This window comes from Doryrhamphus excisus, chromosome 17 (assembly GCF_030265055.1).
Source record: "Doryrhamphus excisus isolate RoL2022-K1 chromosome 17, RoL_Dexc_1.0, whole genome shotgun sequence".
Classification (NCBI taxonomy): Eukaryota; Metazoa; Chordata; class Actinopteri; order Syngnathiformes; family Syngnathidae; genus Doryrhamphus; species Doryrhamphus excisus.
Window position 1 is genome coordinate 5,447,410 of NC_080482.1, and position 20,962 is coordinate 5,468,371.

The 20,962-nt window shown below is 39.5% G+C and overlaps 1 protein-coding gene across 9 annotated transcripts in view; it reads left to right on the top strand.

Moving 5' to 3' along the window:
• LOC131105440 (intermembrane lipid transfer protein VPS13B-like) overlaps positions 1-20,962 on the top strand; it is a 265,748-nt gene that overhangs the window by 28,038 nt on the left and 216,748 nt on the right. For all 9 annotated transcript variants that reach the window (XR_009119934.1, XR_009119933.1, XM_058053560.1 and 6 more), the window contains exons 14-17: positions 820-989; positions 1,777-1,971; positions 4,135-4,259; positions 13,597-13,781. Coding sequence is in view for 7 of the 9 variants with exons in the window: in XM_058053560.1 (XP_057909543.1) it covers positions 820-989; positions 1,777-1,971; positions 4,135-4,259; positions 13,597-13,781 (675 nt within the window). In the remaining 2 variants the exon portion in view is untranslated. The remainder of the gene's footprint in view (positions 1-819; positions 990-1,776; positions 1,972-4,134; positions 4,260-13,596; positions 13,782-20,962) is intronic.

Consider the following 20,962-nt stretch of genomic DNA (forward strand, 5'->3'; position numbering starts at 1 on the left):
AATACTTTCCATAGTAATATCATGTATCAATAATCTTAACTGCTGAAAAGTATTGATACCACTCTTCCTCCTTGATCATCATTATCTTGAAATTAGCATCTTAGCTCCTCCTCTATTTGCAAAGGCTGAGCAAACATTATACACGCACACTGGGGCAGGGCACCCTCAGTATGCATGCCGCCGCTCTCCAATTAAGTCCCGCCTTCCTCCACCCTGATTGGCCAGCATATCAGTCACTGTGTATATTCAATAGAATAGATATCAATGATTATAGCAACAGCATTGTTTGATTTTGATATCTCTCATTTTGTCTACTTGACAGAAATGACAGAAGACGCTAATGAGTGAGGTTTTTAAATTGGCATGAAAAAAAGTATAATTATATATTTGGTTGAATCTGCCTCTAAAAGTTCTACCTACAAGTCTGTTTCTGCTCGATCAAATAATATCATAAATATTAGTAATGTAATGGGCGTATCCCAAAGTATTAGGATTTGATATTTGGGTCATATTGACCAGCCCTAGTTTATGTTGTCATGTTTGGGGTCTCTCACGTCTAATAAATCTGTTAAGATTTGAAAATGTGCATACAAGATTTGAATGGAAGCCTCAAAAACCAAATACATAATTGTTGATGAATGTTTTTTCCTTGGGTGTATGCCCCAATAGCACATAATCTGGTCTCTCCGAACCGTGTTTGTAGGTTGCGCTCACATCCACACATTTTTACCATTACTCCTTACTGTAGCCCATGCAGTAAATTAATGGTCCAAAGCAAACAAACGGCCATGTCATTAATTATTGTTAATGTCCACGCAGAAATGGTCGAGGAGAGTCGTTGTTCAGTGACTCCAGAAGAAATAGCAAGATTGGAAGAATTTATCCCCACCAGGCTCACTTGTCTCACGCTGCTCCAAGTCTCTGTCACTGTCTCTATGGCTGAATTCAACTTTCTTCACACACTAATGCCTGTCATCTTTGGACGCAAGGTCAGTGCAAAACTATAGACACCACTTTTGCAATAAATCTGTCATTTGTGTTTTTTTGTGCTTTTTTTGCCATCTTCTTCGTCAAAAGGGTTGGCTCTGCGGAATAAGCTAGCTGATTATTTGATTAAAGGTGTACCTCTTGACCTCTCAATAATTTTGGTAGGCTACCAAATTATCCATTAATAATCAAGTTTTGATGTCTGACCCAGAAAATATTGGAAGGACTGTTAGCATCGGCTCTGGCTACCCTCATTGCAGTAAAAAATTGATTAATAGATACAAATTTTATATTTTGAAAGTTTTTTTTAATATTGTGACATCTGTAAAATTTTACTTACAACAATACATTTTATGGTGTTTCCCTACTTGACTGCATTACCCACCTCACACTTCAAGAGTGTGATTGCGCAGATTTGATCACGCTGCTTGCAAATTTAATACATAATCACTGTACTATTCATGCTGTCATCAAATGGGTCTCGGCTGAGTTAGTGGGCCACTTAATCTAATCATTTCAAAAGCAAATATACTGTAATACGGATTCCTTTATCCTCTGGCGCATATTGTATATCTTGAGTTTTTTTACACAGCACCATCACATCAGCAGCACAACTTTCTGAGCAGTTTATATAAAATGATAAAGTGTTATTTTAAGAATGTGAGATTCTATATCACACGCTTAATAATCAAAAGTAAATGGTTACACTAAGACAACTGAAGAAAACCATATACCACCAGTATTTGTTTTATTATTTTTTTTCATTCCATATATATTTGAATCTCCTAGGCCCCACCAGGACCTGTCAACATGTCAGCCTTTCGGCCAGTGCGCCCCCTACCCTCTGCACAGTTCCAGGTTGAGCGGATGAATGTGGAACACTCTGTGCCCATGTATGCTCCAGAGTTGGTCAGCACAGTCAGTGCTCTCAGCCAGCCTTCTGACAACCTCCTACATCACTGCTATGCACACTTTTACCTCAAGGTAAATATTACAATATGTTTGCATTGACAGCCGTCCCTTGCTCCGTCGCGGTTTGTCACCATCATTGTTTCCTCGCTCTGAAAAAGTAAAAAAATGATAAATTTATAGACGATTGCTGTCATGGCTGGTGCAAGTCCTAAAGAACTTGACAGTATTACAGTTGTCCCTCGCTGGATCACGGTTGGAATATCGCTCCCCTCACTATAGTGCGGCCTTTCAAAAAGTTATTAATTTATAAATGATCGCCGTTTATGTCGTTGACTAAAATCTTCCAGTAGCTCCTAATAACTTTTCAAGTAGCTCTCCAAAGGGTTTATTCATTTATTAACTCCTATACAGACAAAATTAGAAAGTTTCGGCAGTAGTCTCGAAGTCCTTGGGTGCAGTAAATTCAAACACTGTTTTGGAAATCAAAGGAAATACGGCTGGACTAGGTGCAGATTCTGGAAGATCTAGAAAGCTTTCTGTGTGGGTTATCGTGTGTAGCTGCTTTATAGGAGTTCAAAACCCAACACAAAGGGCCGAAAATTAGCATAATTGGCCCCCCTCAGAGAGGCTAACTGGTTAGCTCGGTTATGTCCTTGCAGTGATCCTGTAACCTGTGCAATGTGGGGTCAACAAAAAAAACAATAGGAGTGTAAAGGTGACAATAGGGGTCAAATCCACTATATTTGAGCAGTCAGCAGCACAAAAAAATTTCAGGTTGACATAATGGTTTTCACACAACATGGGCCATGTCTGTGGCCACACTTTGTGAGCCTAAAACCTTTTACTGACCTTGATGACCTTTTTCCACCTGGTCATAAAAATTTCAGCACAGCAAGCTTCCTGATGAGTACCAGTCCTGCTCTGTTCAGTCTCAGGGATTTAGACTGAATACATTGATGGGATGGTTAAGGGCGCTATTGCTGTTGTGACCTTCCCCTGTGGAGTTTAGACGTAAATGTTCACAACAGTTACAATACTGTAAAGACAATAATGACAGTGCCGTGGTGCTTGTAGTTTGCACTGCTGCTATATTAAAGGGAAATATGCTAGTTTTTTAGCTCTTTGTACTGAGTTGTGGACTCCTATACAGCAGTTACATGCGACAACCAGCACTGATAGCTCTGTACATCTTCCTGCACCGAATCCAGCTGTATTTATTGGATTAATGCTTCAGAGTGCTCATGAGGACTTCCGGATAGCTGCCGAACTCAACTTAAAATGTCTGCTTTTAACATACAGCCAAATGTTTTGATTGCTTGCACTCAGTAAACGGAAACCTACGTATCTGGAGGTCCTCGGGATTGCTTGGGAATGTGACCAATTACAGCAGAATGGGCGTACATAGGGAATGACTTAGGGGTCAATTAGGAGTCAATTAAACAGGCCGTTTGGCACCAAAGACGGCTGCTGTTTGCATAGCAAGCTACCGAGCTAACAAGTGCTAAATCAGGGGCCTCAAACTCAATTTACTTGGGGGCCACTGGAGCTCGGGTCTGGGTGGAGACTGTGCCGCATCAGGTTTTTCAAAAAAACAAAAACGCATTTATTAAAAACAAAAAAAATTAAAAAACGTCGCTACATATAGTTGGTGGGTAGACAAATTATTTTTTTCAGATTAAAATGAACAAAGCATTATTAGAGCCCTGTAGACATGACAAAACACGACTATAGTCACATTTATACTCTTTTTATTTACAACATATTGCACAACTGCAGGTCTTGAGACACATGCTAACTCGCAAACTAGAGAGCTAGCGACCTAAACGGTAGCCTTCAAGTTATTTCCTTTAAACTTAAATAGCCAAAAACTTACCACTTCCACACGGATAGGGAGGATAACTGTTAATAGTTATTTAACCTTTAACATGAACATTAATCAAACGTAATAATTTTTTCTGGGTACATGATACCATACAGCATCCATATCAAACATTAAACTTTCATATCAAGGCGGGGGCCTCAAACTAGTGTTTGAGACCCCTGTGCTAAATGCTAAACTTGTGTTTCAAGCGGAGTGGGGAAGAAGGACAAAGACGCCAAAAACGTAATCCCTAGCTCACACGTTCCCTTTTGTAGGCTCACACCAGCTCTGTCCGGTGCTGTTCCATCTCCGACCGAATAGTATGTAGATGGTTAAATGAGCTAAATCATACATGATCTTTTTCTTCTTTCCAGGTGTCTGGGTTTCAGGCCGGGCTTACATGCCAAGATAGTACGGGGGGATTCCTTCCATTGATCCCAGTCATTCCCTCCTTTAGCACAGCACTTTATGGGAAGATGATCCAGATGCCTGCATACTGGTGAGTGCTAAGATTGAAAAAACAAAAACAAAACAAAACAACGAAACAAAAAAAACCTCATTGTACAGCAGGTGACCGGGACCTTCTGAATGGGATGATGAAAAGCATCTCAGTTTGCTTTCTCCCATGACACAAGAACAATTTTAGGGAAAAGTTGTGTATTGCAATTGTCTTCTCAATTTGGGTTGTGCAGGTAATATTGATGGATTATGAGAGTTGTAGGCTACTGGCCCTTGTTGGTTAGCAGGCCCATCCTCTTAGATGAAGGGCTGCCTAATGAATGGGTTAGCTGGGCATCTCACACCTTTTGGAGGTTGTACATGTTTGGGCTGAAACATAGTAAAAACACTGGAAAAACTCAAAAAATGCAATTTTTGAGTTGTTTTGACTTAAGAATCAATTCCTTTAATTTGCATTTAAAACTGTCAAAGGATCGCAGGTTCTTCTGACTTTTCTCCAGATAATTGTTGCATATGCATTTGTGAGCAGGTCACACAGGCAACTGGAAAACCCAGAGCAGAGTTCTATATGAGCAGGTCTACGTCAAGACTGTTTTACATCTTTGGTCTTGATATGGAAACGGATAGTTGTTTGATCTCAAAGCGTGCCTTTTCTTCCATGTCTACATCAAACAGTGGATGCAGATGTCAAATGGATGTTATTCTTTTGTTCAATATTTCTCTTTAGGAAAACCTCAAAGATCAATGCCCTGCTTAGAAATAACACTTGACGTGCTACCCTTTGCTTGTCTTTGACAAGTTGAGAAAGTACTATGTTATTCTTTCTAGTATGCATGCCTTTGACTGTCTGATTATTGGTGACATCATTCTTTTGTGCTATTTTCATAAATTGTACTTCGACTTTAATCATATTTTTGTTCACTGAATCACGTTTTCCCACGTACCCTGAGTTTGAGGTGAAAGTACATTTCTAGGTTTTACAACTGACACAGTTGAGTAGGATAAATGTGTACATGTTATCAGGTGTGCAGTAACATTGACAGTAGTCCCAGCTTTTCACGCCACTATGACACTTTACCGCACATCCCCCTAGTGGGCCCGCCCCACTATTAGAGAAGCACTGTTTTAAGGTGAAGTCAAAGTTTTAGTTTTTCTAAAAATATTACTTAGTTTGTTGTCTTTTTTACATTTTGGTCTTTTTGTTTGATGACATAAACCTTGCAATCGAAAAGTGTGAAATATGCAAATTTAGGATTTCAAGGAGTGGAAAGGAAAAGGCTGCATTTAACACAACAAACCTGATACGACACCTCAAAAACAAACATCCGACGCAATACAGCCGCAGGCGAGTCAGCCCACCCTGCAGGACATTTTGAAGAGGAGAGATAAAAAATGCCCCGCGACAGCAAAAAAGCAGCATGGCATCACAGTCAAGGTAGCACAAATGATAGCGATGAGTGACCTGCCATTTGCCTCATAAGAAGATACTGAGGCACTTTTATTTTATTATTTGCTCACATTTACGTTGTGGTGCTGTTTGTTTTTATATTACATTTTTGTGGCTTTATAAATGTTATGTTATGGTCCCATAACACCAAAGATATTGCATTTCATCGGACATTGATTTTCTTATTGATTGACACTTTTTCATCCTATATCCTTCCGCTTACTCATACAGTATATGTATGCTTTTGGTACACATCTAAAGTTCCTCTGCAGTGTTTGAAGCTTCCGATTTCACCAGCTCTTGGTTTCAATTGTTCTAGCTGTTAAGCCCCTAATCCCAGATAAGTGCTATAAAAAATAGGAGAATGTTAACGGATGTTAGAAGGGGTGTTAGAAGTACCACCTGCATTGATATCCCCATGAGAACCTCTCACCTCACACTCACACCACGCAATATCCCATTTTGCAGAGCCACCTGAAAGCAGCAGCATATGGAGGCAGGCCAGGTCCGGGGGGGGGGGGGGGGGCAACAGCCCGGGTCTACCAACAAAACCCACATAGGAGCCGAGTGTGGCTGGTTGCATTGCAGGCTGTAATTCAGACCCACGTCAGCTTTTATGTGGCACTTTTAGCAGCCCCTATTTCTCGCTCAGCTATTTCGGAGGGGATCATTTCTTAGGCCATGTGGCATTACAGGTGCATGTTGTTTCGCCACAAAAAGCCCATTTGAACAGAGGCAAAAGTTGCTTTTCACTTTATCTAATTATTATTATACCGCTATTATAGAGTATTTTTAAAATGTATTTTTTATCACCACCTGAAGGGTTGCTTTATGCAAAGTTGAAAAGTCCATGACTACATCTGGACCAGTAGTCTAAACTCGACGTTACCTTATGTGGTGATTTATGAGGGCTGCTTAAGGCATCAGATCCATGAGCCTTGTGGTGCGATTGTAATGCCTCATTATTCTCTCCATAGTTTGCCAAATTGAGCAGCTCCTGGTCTGTGTCTCCGCGCTACACCAGGGGCATAAATACCACACAGAACTAATTCATGTTTAGCCAGTAAACTTTGAATAATAATGATAACGTATTAGAAAATAACATTTGTTATTTATTATTATTTGATATAGTTTGGCCTGTTAAGTGTAATGTTATAGAGGCTATCTGGTTGAACAATCAGTTCTTCTTGCATAGTATTAGCATGATGTCATAGCCACCTCCAGCCAATGTTCATTCCAACAACCCACTACAGATTGCTTACCATTTTAAATGAGTGCTCTGTAGATAGGACTGATTTTTTGGCTTATTTCTTAAAAAAAAAAAAAAAAAAACGACCTTCAATTAATGCTCAAATCTTGTACTTGTGCTCAGCTTTATTTTGTCGACCTGAAAATACACAGTACTTGCAGCGAACATCAAGTATAGTCGAAAAAGGCAATACAAATATTACTTTTGGTCATTCTCTGTCCTTAAAAAAACATGAACATGATTGAATATTTTTTAGAAAGAAAACATTTCTCTCCATGATTAATCTCCTAACAAGTGGACTTTGTGTATTAACAGGTGTGTTGTAAAGACCTGCAATTGCATATGATGTCATATTTTTCCACTCCATACTGCAAAAGCACAGGAGTGCAAGGCTTTTGTAGGCAGCAATTTAAAACATCATATTTCAGGTGTTATACAGGCTATAAAGTATGTCGCCCAAGTTCTGGTGTCAAGACGTTTTTTATTTGGTCGGGTGTAGCAAGGAGGCCTGTGACATGGTAATGGCGTTATTCCAAGTCACATCTTGTTCTGACTGGCAACGCGGTGTGTATCTATGCATGACCAAGAATTCAACCATGCTTACTGTAGTAATCTTGAAGTCGAAAAAAAGTGCACGTACCGTCTTTGTGTATCAACTGCTACCTCAAATCAATTACAATCTCTGTCATTAAAACTTGAATATAAATGTTAGATTTATTCTTATCTACTAATAATGAACCACATGTCCTCCACAGCTGGACATGTTAGAGGCAGGAAGCTACACACACACACACACACACACACACACATATTGTACATTCTCATACACAGGCCTCCTGATATGTTTTCCTTTAACGACTGATGAACCACGTCATTGCCATTTTTTCGCCTTGCGGTCTGCAGCTGTCTGCACAACTTGATTAAAACATTTCTTTTAGTAATCCCTGTGTAATGAAGCTCTCTCCAGAGAATGTGTGTGTTGTGGGTTAGGAGTGCTCCAGATGGGTGTGTGTGTGTGTGTGTGTGTGTGTGAGAGAGGGAGTTTTAGGGAGAAACAAGGAGCCCTGTTTCATTCTACTGTTTCTTACTTCAGGCATTACAGGACAAATAAAAAAAACAAAAAAAATTGGGAACACTATTGATACATAACTTTGAACAGTGCCCATAAATGTAGCCTGGGCATCACCATAATTTACTCTGGTTAGAGCTCTGCATGGATGTCATCAATGTCTTATCATAATGTTAATAACTTTATTTGACCATGATACTAATTTAACAGTCGGTGAGGTAAGGGACTACCTAACTTAGCATGCATATTTTCGGAATGTTTGGAAGAACATGCAACTCCACACAGAGGTCTTCCAACGGATATACACTGCAAACCTACAGTCTACAACCATGCATTTTAGGCTAATTGGAGACTCTAAATTGTCCATTGGTGTGAATGTGAGTGTAAATGGTTGTTTGTGTATATGTGCTCTGTGATTGGCTGGGGACCAGTCCAGGGTGTACCCCATCTCTTGCCGAAAGAAAGCTACGACCATAGTGAAGACAAGAGGTACAGAAGATGGATAGAACCACCTAACCTGAAAAAGTAATAACAAAGTAGAGTTACTTCGAAGTAGCCTATTTCAAATTTGTGTCAATGGTCATTTTATGGACAAAGGTATTCAGATTCTCCATAATCTTGGCTGATTGTCCTGGTCTTCCCGAATTTCCTCCATGACAGTGGTTATGTGACACAAACCAGGCATGTGTGGGCAAACAGCTCAGTCGAAACCAAGCTGCTCACTTCATCAAAGTCGTCCCACAATCTAGAGCAAGGGTGGGCAAACTACAGCCCCGGGGGCCACATCCGGCCCGCCAAGTGTTTAAATCCGGCCCGCCCGTTCATTCCAAAGTATTTCATTGAAACGTAACATACAACCTGGCATCATGGCTTCAGTTTAAGTCGCTGTTTTATCAATTTGGTTATTTGATGTGGTCTGCTGTTTACAAAGTGCTCCTGAAAAAAGAGACACAAGCATATATAGCAGATTGCATGACTCTTTTACGGATACAATAATTCCAGGTGGACTGTTAGAATTATGTGTAAAATATATAGTCTGGTCCCCCGTCAATTTTGTTAAATCATAAAAAGTTTGCCCACTCCTGATCTAGAGGATCTGGCCCATGCTGCACCTTTATCCGGCCTGTGCAACTGTTTGGGGAAAATAGCAAATCGATCAAGATCAATAAAGGGCCATCTCATCTGAGTTTGACGCAATGGATATTTATTATTACAGAAGAAGAACAAGAGCAGATGCTTCCTGACTGTTTTCATTGGGGATTGTTTGCTTTTGTTAATGAAGGAAGGCTGTGACAGTGAATGATTGGTAGACATTTCAGATAACGTCACCGGCTCCTAGACAGTGGCTATCTATTTCAGCTATCTGACAAATATGTCAGTCAATTACTGATTATATTGTTGCTGCTGTAGACTTAAGTGGTTCAGGTATGCCAAATGGCAAGCAAAAGTAGCAAATTACAAAGCAAACTGAACAGACTGATTGACTTTCGTGTTCACATTTTGAGTCATTATCTTTGCAACAATTCCTACTTATTTTTAAAAGGTTTATTTAAAGAGAATGTTGTAATACAAGTGGATTTTTTCCCATTGAGATCACATTGCAGACACTCTGTGGTTCATTGACTTAGACACCTTGCTCCACATCTCATAACCCGTCTTTGAGACTGTATTTTGGAATTGATTTTTGGTACAGTACAGGATGAGTACCGTAAGAGAGAATAAAAGTGGGTTTTAAGATGCTGATCTTAAAATCTTGAAAAACATATTTGCAGGCAACAGGTGGCTCCCCAGTTCAGGAAATATGTTTTTCTTTCTTAGTACAGTAAACCTCGGATATATCGGACTCGGATATATCGGAAATTCGCTCACAACGGACAGATAAAAAAGAACAGATTTTTCTGTAATGCATTTCCAATAAAAATTCATTGCATATATCGGATTTTTTATAACTGATTTCGCCTATTTCGGACAAAATCTCCATTTCCGTTCCAATGCATTTCCATTAAATTTCCCTCGCATATATCGGATGGCCGCATCGTGGCGCTCCAACTCAGAGTCCAATAAAGTTAAATTCTCATTATCTTACGTCTCATTTCATTGCCCAGTCCAGGTACATTGGAAACATAGTCAAGGAAGTGCCTTTTTATAACGGATAAAATCGGATTTACGCATATACCGGATATAAATCTGATATATGCGTAAAACGGACATTTTCCGGTATACGCATATAACAGATTTTGCTTGTATCGGACAAAACCAGTGGGAACAATTGAATCCGATATATCCGAGGTTTACTGTAGTTGATTACTGCCAACATATCGTGATGTCAACATTTTACTAGCAGTGCACGTCAATAAATTGAATATACTGCAGTTAGTTCATACTAGGACACCATTCAATGTCTCAGGAAGCATTTGCAGTTCATTTAGAGATTGAAGTGTTACGCAGTAGTTCAACAGTAACAATTAATTAATAGCTCTTTTCACTGTGTGACATGACTGCGATACTGTGATACTCACACACAACCAGCACATTTCCAGACTGGTATTTTCTTTTACAAGTTGTTCGAGTAGCCAGGCTACTTGTCAGCCTTGATTTTATTAATGCTGACCCAACTTGTTTTGTTAGTCTAAGCATATGTGTGCACAGGTGTGACCATGTTTTGCTTATGCGACAGTAAAAGGTATGGCATGGAGGTATTGTGTATGTTTGAAAACATTCATGTATTTGTCTCATTTAGAAGTAAATGCATGTCATCAGTTGAGATTTTGTGTGGCCCTGCTTTGGTAGAAATAACAACAAGGTTGCAAAAGCCGCAGCTGTATTTGCCTAAAAATAGACTTGCCCACTGTTGGCATAAGGAAGCCGATTAGAACCAGTGACCTGTGGATCTTTTGAAAATCACAGTATGTATCTGTCCTCAGCACAGACTGGCTTTTGAGAAATGTGATGTTTTATATGGCATCAGAAATAGTTTTAATAATAGTTTTAATTAACTTTTATGACAGAACTCATGTTCATGTCAGTTTCATGTTCATGTTTTTTGCAGTACACAGTGGAAACAGATGAGGCAATCGTACCTGTGCTGTTATGATGGCCGTTGCGCTTGGCTCATTGCTTCGTCACAACACTTAAGGCCTGTATTGCCTGATTTCCGACTGCAGCCACGGACAGGAAGAGTCACAAATCTAGTTCAGCATTTTGGGAATATTCCAGTTGGACATGCCTCAGTTTAGTCCAGAACTCATTTGCAGCAAGTCTGGATATGGGGCTTAATGTTGCAATACACTTGACGAAAGCTAATTTTATTAGTTGGAATTAAGATGTTTTTTTTTTTCATAATTCCTGACTAATTTTGATTTCCCGTTTCAAAATATTTCCAATGGCTATGTGTTCTCACAGAAAAGTTATTGACTTAAAGGAGGTTAGCTTGTGCATTCAATGAGACATTAATGTTCAGGCCAAGGAGTAAGTTCCTTAATTTATGAGTCAGCATCCCAAATGAGTTGTGGGCCCATTTCTGGTGAGTCTCCACATTATTGTAGAAGTATATTTTAATGAGTTGTACTGCAAATTTAACCTCAGTGTTGCACACACCGCATTTGTGAGTGACACTTTCTTAGCATTCATGTGTTTATGATTTTTGTTTACATTTTTATTTATGCTTATCATGATTTTCAGACACGGTTGCAAAAACTGTGCTAATTATTAGAAAACTGTTTTACCACGTTGTATTGAAATGCAGACCGTGCCAGCTATGTAATGGAATCTAAAGTGTCTGGCTGTCCTCACATCCAACATTCCTGAAAGAACCTAATGAGAATTTCTGCTTCTCATTTAAGTCCAACCTCCATGTTGATTTTTTTTTTTTTTACAATGAGTTGGGCATGACATAATAAAAACAGGTGCATAATTAAAGTTTTAGAGGACCACATGCACATGGCAGCTCCCTTAAAACGCTTAAACACTTGAATAAGCCAAGAAACCTTCATCTTTTGCCAGTGCGCCGATTGAAGTGGCTTTGCAAACACATTTGCTCTGCATGTGGGGGGGACGTTATTGTTGCAGGGGTCCCCTTCACTTTCTTTTGTACATCAGCAAAATGTAACTGTGTGTACACATGGACGCAGGCATGCACAAACACATGAGGATCTGTTTGATTGATGTCAAGTTCTATGGCATACAACAGTAGTGATTTTTAATAGGTTAGAAGCCCGACATTGCATGGTTGCCAAATGTACCACATGTAAGCCGCGTATTCAAAATGTGTGTGGAATCGAGGTAAACCTGTTGACCCTGTCACTTAAGAATCTGTTTTTGTCTGTAGTATTTTTCTTTTATCGCACTTTCTCTCCAAACTGTATGTGTCTCAGTTGCCCTTTTGTGGAGACAGAATGCGGTTACGCACTCCGTGCCCGTCTGTTTGCAGCGAGCAGCTGTCGAGCCACCCTTGAACAGAAGAAAGGGAAAGATGAAGAGCCACATAGAGAAGTTAAATGATTGCAGAGCTTCTGAGCAGGGGAGAAACTCTTGTGACATACACCACACTTTAAAAGGGATCAGACCCAAGTGAATGTATGATTTAAATTAAGTGTGATGTTCATTCCCGACAGACCACAGCCATCCTCGGAATTAATCATAGTTCTATTTTTACCCCCACTTGAGAGAGAAGTGTCTCGTGCATTACTACTTTCATTGCATTCGTTTGATTACAATGTGTGGTGTAGTCTCGTGTGTGTGTGTGTATATGGATACCCCCAAAATATAATGCACCCCACCAGAAATGAATAATAAGGTTATCTGTTAAGACCTTACATTATGTATTATTGCATTCAAGGGTCATTGGATTCAAGGGTTATTCAAGGACATTTGTTTGTGTTAGTATCTGTGCATCATTACATTACAAGTACCGTATTTTCTGTACTATAAGTCACTTTTTTTTATAGGTTGGCTGTTCCTGCAACTTATACTCCAGAGCGACTTATAAATGAAAAAAAAAAATGTTTATGTTACATAAACACTGGACACCTTTTCTGTTTGTTTATTTTTTGTGTAGCTGAATAACTATTGTGTTAGCATATCTTACACCTATTCAACCTATTCTCGATTATTTTATTATTGGTAGAACTTGCCTTCTAAGAGGACGTAATGTCTGTTTTGGTCAAGTAGTTTGTAAAATAAATTTCCCGCAAAAAAAAAAATGTTTTCTACCTAATTATGCATTTTTGGCATTGTACGACTTCGGAGCGACTTATAGTCCAGAAAATACAGTTAGTAGTAGTGACCCGACTTACGGGTTTGAAGATGGTTTTCTGTGTTTCTGGACATGCCTCCACATAAATCATTATCCCAATTTTTGAGGCAGGAGAACAAAGGATTATGTGGCATAGCACAGAGGCAACGTATTGCCAAATAACTAATATGCTTCATGTATTTTTTTGTTGTTGGAATGCATCCTTATTGCCTTGTAAATTTCCAGTCCATATGTCGCTAGGTAAAACGAGCAATGAGAGAGCAAGTTGATATGATTTGAGATCATTATGTTTTCTTGTATAACTTTTTTTTCTAACAAATTTTCATTTTCATTTCATTTTCTTGTCATTGTCTTTCAGGAGTAAAATATCTTCTGTACCAACCAGAGAGTGTATTTTGGAGCTTCCCTACTTCGCTGTGCAGGCCACAAGAGCCCAAACGCATCTGATCCAAGCAATCTGCCAGAGTTGGACCCATGGCACATTGAGCGGTGCAACCTTGACGCTCAACGAAAGCCTAATCAATGAGGTTTACAAAGCTGCAGGTACAAAAATACACAAAACAAACAAACATGCTAAGTTTTCTCAACTGATATCTACATGTACTGAGATCTACAGTACACAGGTGTCTATAAAAATCTGTGAAATCTCAGTTACACTACAGAAAATGTACTACATTCACCTGCTGAATGTCCCCCCTTTTTCAAATTGAAACTGAACATGTATGCATTACATCAGAAAACAGCACCATGGAAATGGGCAACTACAACAGTAAACTCAACAATGGAATTAAATTATCCATAAATCCTAATACAAAATGAGCAAATGATAAAAGTGGCTGCAGTAGTGGTAGAACCAAAAACAAAAAAAATACAACTCTTGTTTCACATTACCTGTGATGGCTTAAAGGCCAACTTCAGCGTTTCTTGTTAAAGTCAGGGCGGCACTCTAAAATAAATAAAACGGTAGCTTTTCTCATGATGGTCACATCTGGACAGTCCTCTGAAGGGTTTGGGGTTTTCCAACTCATTAGGATTGCGTTGTTTGGTATGCCGTCACTCCCCTGCTGCCAAACCAGCAAAACTACCTCGTTTTATTGTTGTGCGGCTGCCAAAAATGTATGAAACTGGTCTCCCGTGGAGTGAAGTCAAATATTCCTCTTCGCTCACTCTGCCCTCTCTCGGAACAGGCATTGGATAGTTCCATGGAGAAAGAGTTTTACATCTGGACTTTTGGTTGCAGCTTAAAACAAGAACAAAACGTGTGTGTGTGTGTGTGTGTGTGTGTGTGTGTGTGTGTGTGTGTGTGGTTATACTTGTAGTTCAGAGTTTAGGAAGCAAAGAGGTGTTGAGGAATGGATGATGTGTTCATTGCGTTTATAAATTGAACTCTTATTGGCGACTATACAGTTGCGATCATCAATGTATTGGCACTATCTATGGCGCAGTGGCGTTTGTTTATTTTGATACATTGTAAATCCATTTGAAGATGTTCGGATAAAAGATGTTTAAAAAACACATGGTGCTCTAAGATGTATAAAAAAACGTGTGAAGGGTCAGGGCTTTCTGGCCAAGTGTCTGGACAACATCAACTCCAATGCAGGTTAGCCAGAAATCTGTCCTTTTGGAGAAGGATGAGCTCATGAGGTTAAGTCTTTATAGTCCATTTCAGCTGCAAAGCACAATAAATCCAGATCCATCCGTCCTGCTTTTGACTAACAAACAAATTGGACAACAATTGGATACAATGTTGATCGTTTGTGACCATTTGTTCGATAGTTATGTCAGCACTTCTAGTTAATAGAAGCCAGGGCTCGACAATAACGATGTACCGATGGCCCGGGGCAAGTTAAAACAAAATTCGGGCAAGTAAATCCAATCAGTGATATTCTCGTCGGGCAAGTGCACTTTGGCATGAGTTTTTTTTTTTAAAAGCGTTCTTGTTCTTGTTGGGTGTTGGTAAAACACGGACTGCGTAATTCCGGTGGTAATTTGCAAACCAATCCTTACAAATCTTGAAATGGACCGATCAGAATCGTTTATTTAGACCGCGGTTCGCAGTCCACAGTCCGCATTTTACTCACTCGCGATCAACCAATCAGCAATGGTTTGACTACGAAAACATCTATCATGGCATCCCTGCCAACATCGTCTAATTCTTCATCAACTTCTAAAGGAAAACACCAAAAATTGATGAAACAGTGCCTCCTAAACGAGTATTTTATTAGCGGCAGCAAATCAAATGATGGCACAGGTGAGTAATAACCCAATAACTTGTGTTGTCATTTATTATTTAATAAGTACAATGTTTATTCAATCATGAATGTACTTTTATTTATCAAGGCAAAGTGCCTAGAAGTCTCTTGACAATCCAGATTTCCATGCAACGTCATGATCTATGTAGGAAAACAACCACAAGAAATGATAATCATTTCATCTTTATTTGAGATTCTCATGTGATACCACAAAAATTTGATGATATCATTATGGCATTATGTCTTTTCATTTTACATGGGGCAAGTTCGGGCAAGTAGTTCTCACCTTAAGGATTCCCCATGGGCAAGTCATTTTTATTTTTAATGTAGAGCCCTGGAAGCTTAAAGGCATAGATGTTTGCACTCAAACTTTAATGTGAGCTCAAATTGTATATAACTGTTTAATATAATGATAAAAAAAAAATTGCATTTGATATTTTAATGGTTAATTCGAACCATCGCTGAAATCTTCGTTGTTTTGCTTGTAGTCCCATAGCAAATGCAGAGATTTCAGTTTCCCTGTGAAGTGCTGACACAGTGCCATTTATTTGACCTTCTATGCCACTAAAGTATTTGCCATCTTTGCGTTTGGCCTAACTTTTCTTTTCATGTGGCTTACTGACTGAGTGACTGGGTATTTTACAGTGATTACAAAATCCAGAGCTGGAAGCGGGTTTAAGACCTGTGTTTGTTCTTCTCTCACCAAGCAGTAGCCGTCAGGTGACTGCCAAGACCAAAGCATTGCATGCACACATGAACACACACGTTTTCGCTGAATTCTGAACAAACAAAAAACGGTTCACTTTGAACATATGCGTTTATTGTAAAATAAACATTCCTCCTTTTTTAACTCGTTTGATGTTAGATTTTTTCCAATAATAAAAGGTGTTTCATATTGTTTCAAGATGATAACACAGATGGTCGATGTCCTTAATGGAAGGTGTTTGGATAGGAGAGTCTTTTTCCAAAGAAAAATTTAAAAGCCGCAGGGAATATTTCTAGTTTTAATCTCAATGTACTGACAGGCAGGTAAAATTTCCTTGAAATAATTTTGGCCTCAGATTAAAGCAGCGGTCATTGTATGTGGCAGATATGTTCACCTTACGAATGGCATATAGTGAAAGGGGACCTTTATGCTAATTTTTCCACCCTTTGTATTGAGTTGTGAACTCCTATAGAGCAGCTACACACAACGACCAGCACAGAAAGCTTTCTAAATGTTCCAGAATCTGCACCTATTCCAGCTGTATTTCTTGGATTTCGGGCTTCCCACGAAAACTGTTTATTTATTCCACCCACGGCCCGCCTCCCGGCACGGCCCACTCCGCTGTGGTTGGTCACACTCCCAAGTGCTCAGGAGAACTTCCGGATAGCTTTAGCATTTTAGGTTTTCTACAACAACGGCAACGTATAATGTGATCATTACACCTCTTTTGCGTAGACTCACTGATGATGGGAAATTGCTGTTAGCAACTCCAGACTCGTTGAGCTTGTAATGTGCACTCCGTTCCCTGGATGTACACTCTATAATGCTACATGGACAACTGCATTTGTTCTATGACTTACATGAAATAAACACAGTTAGGACACTGCTGAATTGCTATTTACTGGTCAGTCTTCTGACTCTTCGGCACGACCAAGTAACGTTGGAAAGGCATCAGCAACAGTTTGTCAGCTAGTCCAGCTGAATACAGGCCCATGTTCAGGAAAAAGTGCAGTGTGAAATGCCATTGACAGATTTTAATCTTTTTCTTTTCTGGTAGCAAATCGGGAAGTCCAACCACTTCTGCCTGATGTTTGTCTTGTTAGGAATTGCTAAAAAGGTTTAGCTTTCCCTTATGCCTGAAACATAATTTCCTGCGAGACATTGCTTACATCATAAATAGAGAAGAAGAGGGGCAGAGTGTATCTGGCCTACAGCACATGCCCATATAAGGAAGCCTGGCATACTGTGACGTCACAGAGAGCCAGTGTTAGAAAAAAGTCTCTGAAACCGAGCATTCAGAGCCATCGCAAACTTCTTTCAGCGCTCACTTCCGAATACGCAAACCTTATGATCTGAAGCTTTGTCATCGTTTAACACAATACAACATTCCAAATACATTTGTAGGTCAGAAAAGTGGAAAAAGCTTAATAGGACCCTTTTTAAGAACCTCACACACTCACACAAATGTCAGTAACACAGTACTAATGTCCAGAACTGTTTTGTGTTTGACCTTGGTTTTTTTTTGGTGACACATGAATTCCACTCAGCCTCACGCCAGTGTTGTATTTTATTGGTGGGCTCTGCAGAACACTTAATGTCATACTTTGTGTCTGGTGGAAATGGAGATGTGTCCCATAGAGAGGTGGGTATTTGCTCTTGTATGCGTTGTAATCTGAGGTTAGAAACAACATCATAACTTGCTTTGTTGTTTTTTTTAATCCTTTATTTCAATCATTCCTATTGTCTGTATTCTTTTCCTCTGTTATTCCACTCGTTTCTTCTGTGTACATATCGTTTTCTAGTCCACTAGTTGTGATTGTTAGCACTCCCCGTTGTTGCATATTCTCTGATCCTTGTGTGGTTTCTAGTAGCAGTCATCACAGTAGCAGTAACTGAAGGAAGCCTGTAATTCCCGCCTGCCGTGGCGTGCAGCCACTGCTAACCTCTGGTTTAGCAACACGCTGACCACAGTGACCTCCCACGCACGGTCACGGTCTCCATACATTGGTTTGCAATGGCTGAATTACAATGGCTGAATTGTGACAGATGAATTAACACAGGGGTAGATATATTCATGATAAGTATTAATATCCTGAAATAATTTTCACCTGTCCGTCACAATGCATTTACAGCTTAACTGTCCTGAACAAGTTATCAAACACAGGGTGCAACATTTTCCCTTTGTCTTTATGTTTCCAGCCAATGGTATCAAAATAGTGTACAGTATGGATGTCATACATTCATATAACAGTTGGAAGCTTTCCTGCGGGATAGGAATTGGGTATTACATTTAAAGGGAGTGACTGAACTGGACTTTAGCTTGAGGACATTTTCTGTATATGGAACTATTTGTAGTTGAATACTAGTCTAGTGGATCATGTGCCCAACGTCAGTTGCAGACAGCCTGGGTTCGATCCCCAGTCAGTGATGCTGTGAATGGTTGTCTGTCTCTGTATGTGCTTTTTGATTGACTAGCGACCAGTCCATGTTATAGACCTCCTTTTGCTTGAAGTCAGTTGGTATAGGCTACAGCTCTGTGTGAACCTGAATGGATAACTGGTGGATGGATGGATGCAATGTCTATCCCTTCACAGAAGTACACTTCTACACGATGAAGAGGTCTTTCTGTTAGTGTGCTTCACATGTTGAAGACTAACAAGAAGTCACGGGGGTCACAAAAGAAAGAGAGCCTTTTCATCCATACACAACTCTAATTCTGAAATAAAAAAACATGTTGTGTCAACATCAGAGAACCGATAGATAATTCTTGGATGGAACTTGAGACAGCTTTTGTCAATGCAAACTTCAATGGACCACAGACGGTCTTGTTCCTTTCCTGGCAAATCTTGATGATGTTTTAAGTCAATCCAGACACGGGGGCCTCCTATTCTTTCTTTTGTCCTCTTACATCTCCTTTTCTGTCATTCAGTCTAGTGTTTACGTAAGAAACCAAGGGAAATTAACTGAAAAAATGTTTGTTGAGATGCATTGTCACATAATCGTTTATCCAATTTGTGTTTGTGGCTGTGACTGTTAAAATAATTTAGATTTATTAAATTAACATCGACATTGGGCAATACAGTAGACTATGTAGAAGCCCTGGTTTAACATGTAACTATATCTTCTAACTGTGTAACACTAAATTCGTAGTAACTGAGGGACAGAACCTTTAGATAATTTAGTGACACACTTGTTTTTGATGATGCATTAGAGAAATTTTTCCACAGTATTTTTTTTTAGACTTTTGTAAATTGCATAACTTCTGCATAAGTGACAAATGGAGATCTTTGAATTGGCTGTGATTTGATACCGTCTGCAGAGCTGGCTTCCTGCTGTGGACCACCATTCCGGTACGATCACAGGGTGTAGTGGCTAGTGCCCATTGAGCACAAAGTGCCATGTTACATGGCCATAAATTTGACTTGTAGCCCCTATTGATGTGCTTCAGAAGCACTAAAGTCCCAGTCACGTCTGGCTTCCACCACACACAGACACAGTAAGCCTCAGCGAAACAGAAATATTGATCTTAATGGATTAATCGAGTAATGAAAAGATATTGACATTTAGCTTTTTTCTGAATTCTCTGAAGTTCCCTTCCATAGGAGAAATAAAATACGGGAGAAAGAAGGCACACATCAGTGAGTTCTAGACTCAGAGATCTGGGTGGCAGACAAGGAGCGTAATAATCCAGAGAAGCATTCTAGTGACAGAGTGGTTGGTTTATTATAAGCTGCAGACGGTAGTCTGTCATGGTTAAATCACACAGGATCATTCTGGTTATGACTTCAAAGCAAGAATTTCTGTGTTTCTTGTGTAAAATTTTCGATTGGGTATAGTTGTTTCCTTAGTAGAGAAACAGATCCTCAAATCCATCTTCTATAATGGCCTATCTCTCCACCAGTTTTCCTGAATTCACATTGCAGGAATCAAGTACAACTTTCCTTACGCTTCCTATCATTGTGTCTTGTGCCCCAATCCTATTAGTTTAGAGCAAATTGCTTTCACATGACTTTCAGGTAATTTAGTGGCCGGTAATGTGCCACTGCTTTAGTTTGCAGACAAAAACTATGCACCTGGGTAGGATGGAAAGCATTAAAAAAACTATGCACTCATCTTCTGTCACTACAAACACTAATACTTTATTTAACACAGGCTTGAAATGTCTGTCTACTTAAGCAGATACTGCTTGTTTACTTATGGCAATGTGTACTGCTGACAGAATAAAAATGCATGTTCCGTATTTGGAACTGCAATTTAAGTGAGTGACAGATTTGATGTGATTGAACTGTTGCACAGTGTCACAGACAGACCTAATCTATAGCTTCAGGACTCACGTTTCACCGTGACGATCTTTCAAGCCCACTCTCTGCATGTACCTTCCTTGTTGATCAAGTCTTGGCAGTGTGCCAGTAGACCCCCCCCCCCCCCCCCCCCCGACCCCCAAACCCCCACCATTCTACTTACCGCTTCTGCTTGAGCTCCTTATGAGTGACAAATATTCTTTTTGAATAAGCATTTGTTATTGGCTTAGTTGGCTGCTTTCAGTCGACTTTATCTCATGATGAGAGATTGTCTGCTTTTCTGTTTTGGTGGTAATGTCGTCACTAAAATCCAGAGATGTAGAGTATATCATATATATAAAATATATATATATATACAGTTAGCGTTATGAATCCATTCAAGAAGGTCCAACTCAAACTCAATACATTTTTCCCACAAGACCATGTAAATCCAATTCCTCTGTTCCGGACACTTGGAAATATTAA